Below are 3,815 nucleotides of genomic sequence, written 5' to 3'. Positions count from 1 at the left end.
CCAGCCCAGCAGAAAGAAGAAGGTTGAATTTAAAGCAGCCTAGGCAGATCTTGACTTCTTCACTCGTTGTCGATATATTAGAAGTTTGAACACAGCCGAAATCTGCCTCTGATCAACGTTGACCTTATTAACAGTTCAACGCCGCCATCTAAGAAGCACAGCAGTTACTCACATCAAAGATCATTATATCGATTACAAAAACCCACCATTATTTGTCTTCGGGCAGCCTCGCTATTCGGAAAAGGTGTCACTTTCGCCTGCAAATACTCAAAAACATCCAGAAAAATTTGATTGTACTTCGGTATTGTATAAGAAAGCAAGATGCTAACGGGCTTCATAACACTAAGGTGTCATAGAACATCGAATCTTGAATTTGATGGAAAGGGTTATTAGAAGCGTCCAATTTGGATAATGATTATTACGGCCACCTTTTCAACACCTCAACAGCTCAACACCACCTAGCTGGACCAGATGCTGCGACCCTTATTACATATATAACATGGTCGACTAAATTTTCAAGTGCCTTTTATTCTGCTTCAGGTTTTCTATCGCCTGATACATAACGACCAACAGCTTTTGGTCCGTTTAGCCCAAGCAAATTGGAGAAATCCCTTCATTCATTCTATTGAGTGACAGGTCAGCCATCTATCCAAGCATCTCGCGATGTCTCTTCTCTCTCTCCCACCGGAAATTATTTTGCTCATTTCAAGCAATTTGGACTCGCCAAAAGACCTTCTCGGCTTCCTCCGAACGAGCCAAAAGCTCTACCATGTCTTGATCACTGAGCTCTACCAACATAACATACGCTCGGATGGTGGACCGGCCCTTTAAGGTACGCAAGTCGTGGGGACGAACTTGGAGTCCGGAACATGCTTCGTGCGGGTGCGGATGTTAACATCCGATCACCAACTCGCGCACAGTCGACAGCTCTTCTGGAAGCGGTTTCTACCAATCATACCAGTGTTGTACAAGCCCTTCTAGAGAATGGGGCTTTGCCAGATGTGGCCGATGCCCGATCTAGACGACCCTTGGTTATGGCGACAAATGGTCGTAGCGACGTGGCGATCACCAAGTTGCTCCTAGATCACGGCGCCATAGCCAATTCCGTTGCGTTTGACAAACATGCTCCATTAAGGGAGGCTGTCCGTTCAAACCAGGAGTCCAAAGTGGCATTGCTTTTGAAGCATGGGGCTGATACACATATCTTGGACCGCCGAACTGGGATGAGCCTCGTGCACCTCGCGGCTTCCAAGAACGCTACCCCCGGAATTATCGACATCCTCATAGCATTTTTGGTGGCTAGGAATACGCGTAAGGTTGCAAAAGTAGGAAATTTGCAATATGGCTGAGAATTGCAATTTGGCTGAGGGACACCCCCTACCCGAAGGGTGGGGGGTCGTCCCGTGACACGGCTATATGATACCTTCCCTCTTCTACCTAGAATGATCCCAACAGGCCGGTAAATTGCTTGGGCGGTAATAAATATTCTCTAAAACAGAAAAGAAAATTAAAGGGAAGAAAATGCACATATTGGCTGATATTAAAGTTGATGTCTTTTGTGAAGAAGCGGGTAGGAGTTGAATATTGACAAGCAGCTGACTGCTGACCGCTCACGTGCATCACCAGCTCACGGCTGACGGATCCCCCAAGACCGGATTGGGCTTCAATGGTTGCCAATCATTTGACGACTGCAACCATGCCACGGCTAATGCTATGTCCCTCGTCGGCTAAAAAGCCTCGAATGCTGAGCTTTCCCAGCAAATCGTCCGATGCAAAGCCACCATCCTCGAAAAAGTTGTTATCGTCGAAGAGAGTGGTTCAAGGTTTGTCTGCAGATGTTGTGGATGAAAGAGACGAGAGGGAACTGACCATACGATGACTCCGTTAGAATCCTATACCAATTCACCGCCATCTTGTGCCAAAGAATCTCGAAAAAAACACACTTCGTCCCAGTCAGAACACGAACTCGATCAATTGTCAATTGACTCAATCGAGACTATCGATCTGACCGGAGAAGTTCCTCTTCCTTCCTTGTCAACGACTGAACCCCGCGCCCGCGAACCATCTCGACCACGGAACGAGGGAGCTATATCATTCCAAGGCTGTCGCCAAAATCGGGGCAAGAAACGGAAGAGTAACGAATGCGCACCGGGCTTGCTTGCGCTCTCTGGATATCCCTTAAACATCGAAACCCTCTCGGAGGTAAACTCGTCACCACTCGCAAGAAACGCTTCTGCACAGCTGCCGGCAACGCCGAGTCGTCATAGTCCGCCTAACGATGCCAAGCTGTCTAAAGGAACGATCGCGAACGAGAACAACGACGACGAGTCATCTGATACCTGGTTCGATATTGACACCATATTCCCGGGTGCCGGATTAGTGTGGCCCCACAGCCACCTCGAAGCAACTCCCGAGGAGGTAGAGAAACGGAAACCACGCGACAGTCCAACTCGCAATTTGTATTCGAACGATGCCACACCACCGCCACCTTGTATTGCACGGGATAACAATCCGTCGCAGCCGCAGAACCCAGAATCATTCCCCATCAGGATGGTCTCTAGTATTCAACAAGCAGACAACTCTTTCATGAAATTTTTGGCTATTCACTCGGAGACCCTGGCCCAATTGATGTCAATTTTGAAAGAAAAGCTCCACAACAACGCAGAAGTTATCTACCAACAGGCGATCGAAGGCCGACCAGCACCAGATCTTATCGCCGCAAATAAGGATCTTGTCTCCCAAATACAAACCATGGAATCCTTGCAAACGAGCAGGAGTGCTTATCAGAATTGTGCGACGCGCAAGGAAGACTTCAAGCAGAGCCTGATGCGTGTGATTTCCGAGGGCTCGGACCCAACAACCATGCTGGAGCTAGCACAGAGTCGAGTCTTCGAGGCTGAAATGGGAAATATTGAGGCCCAGATCCGCGAACTTCTCTCTCAAGCCAAGATCTTTGACATGGCTTGCAAATTAGGTATAGAGAATCTCTCGACTTCACCGAATAGATCTCACGCTCTCGAATAGCCCTCACAAATCTCAGGATTATGCAATCATTGAAAGCCACAGTTTGGTCGCATGCACTGGAAGAGAGATCCTGGCGGTCAATGACCTACATTAAAACCAAACACCACGGAACGACACAGCGAGGGAATTGACTATTTATTATGCGTTGATTAGTGCTTTTTCAGCCACTGGTACACCCGGTCTGCGATCTCAAGGTTGTTCTTCTCCATGAAGAACATGTGTCCGTTGCCATGAATACCCTCGTTGCCTAGATCTGCGTACTCAACGTCTACGCCAACTTGCTCCAGATACTTGACGGTGCAGTAATCGTATGGCGCATGGAACGATGCTTCGCCTGTAACAACAAGTTCTGGGATTTTGGCCGGGTTCGTCAACTGCTTCGCTGGGGCCTTCTGCATGATGCACTCGTCGTGTTCAGTGTCGATTGCTGGCTCGATGGTTGTCTCAATATTTTCGGCATTCTTGCCTGCAGACGGTTCGTATCCGATTGCGAGGTCGGTGAGACCGAAAGCGAAAGCTGGGTCATTTCCAAACGGCGGGCGGAGCGTGAACGGTGGACCAGACGGCTCGAGCTGGATAATACCCTTGACTAGGTCTGGGCGCATGTCTCCGACCCTCCAGCTTACTGAATCATTAACCACTTCAGCGAGTCATAGTGTTTGGCTGAAATTACCGTATGCACCCGCCTGCGAGTGACTGATGATATAACAGTCGCCTACGAGGTCGACTAGAGCTGAATATGCCTGCGCATTTTGTTCTTCGCTTATGAAGTGGTCCGTCTGGAACTGCAT

At 48.7% G+C, this 3,815-nt stretch overlaps 2 protein-coding genes across 2 annotated transcripts; one reads left to right on the top strand and one right to left on the bottom strand.

The window, feature by feature from the left end:
* Positions 1 to 1,875: 1,875 nt before the first annotated feature.
* Positions 1,876 to 3,024, top strand: N7446_012244 (Bloom syndrome protein; the record flags this gene model as incomplete). The annotated part of the gene is made up of 1 exon (XM_058520986.1): positions 1,876 to 3,024. The coding sequence occupies one exon, from the start codon at positions 1,876 to 1,878 to the stop codon at positions 3,022 to 3,024; it is 1,149 nt and encodes a 382-aa protein (XP_058366352.1).
* A 149-nt stretch (positions 3,025 to 3,173) lies between these two features.
* N7446_012243 (uncharacterized protein) lies at positions 3,174 to 3,815 on the bottom strand (the record flags this gene model as incomplete). The annotated part of the gene is made up of 2 exons (XM_058520985.1): positions 3,174 to 3,649; positions 3,698 to 3,815. 2 exons carry the CDS (start codon positions 3,813 to 3,815, stop codon positions 3,174 to 3,176), a joined length of 594 nt encoding a protein of 197 aa, XP_058366351.1.

Source organism: Penicillium canescens (assembly GCF_028828765.1).
Source record: "Penicillium canescens strain IBT 15451 chromosome Unknown utg000010l_segment0_segment0, whole genome shotgun sequence".
Classification (NCBI taxonomy): Eukaryota; Fungi; Ascomycota; class Eurotiomycetes; order Eurotiales; family Aspergillaceae; genus Penicillium; species Penicillium canescens.
The sequence above is the reverse complement of the archived record's forward strand: the minus strand, read 5'-3'. Positions and strand labels throughout refer to the sequence as shown.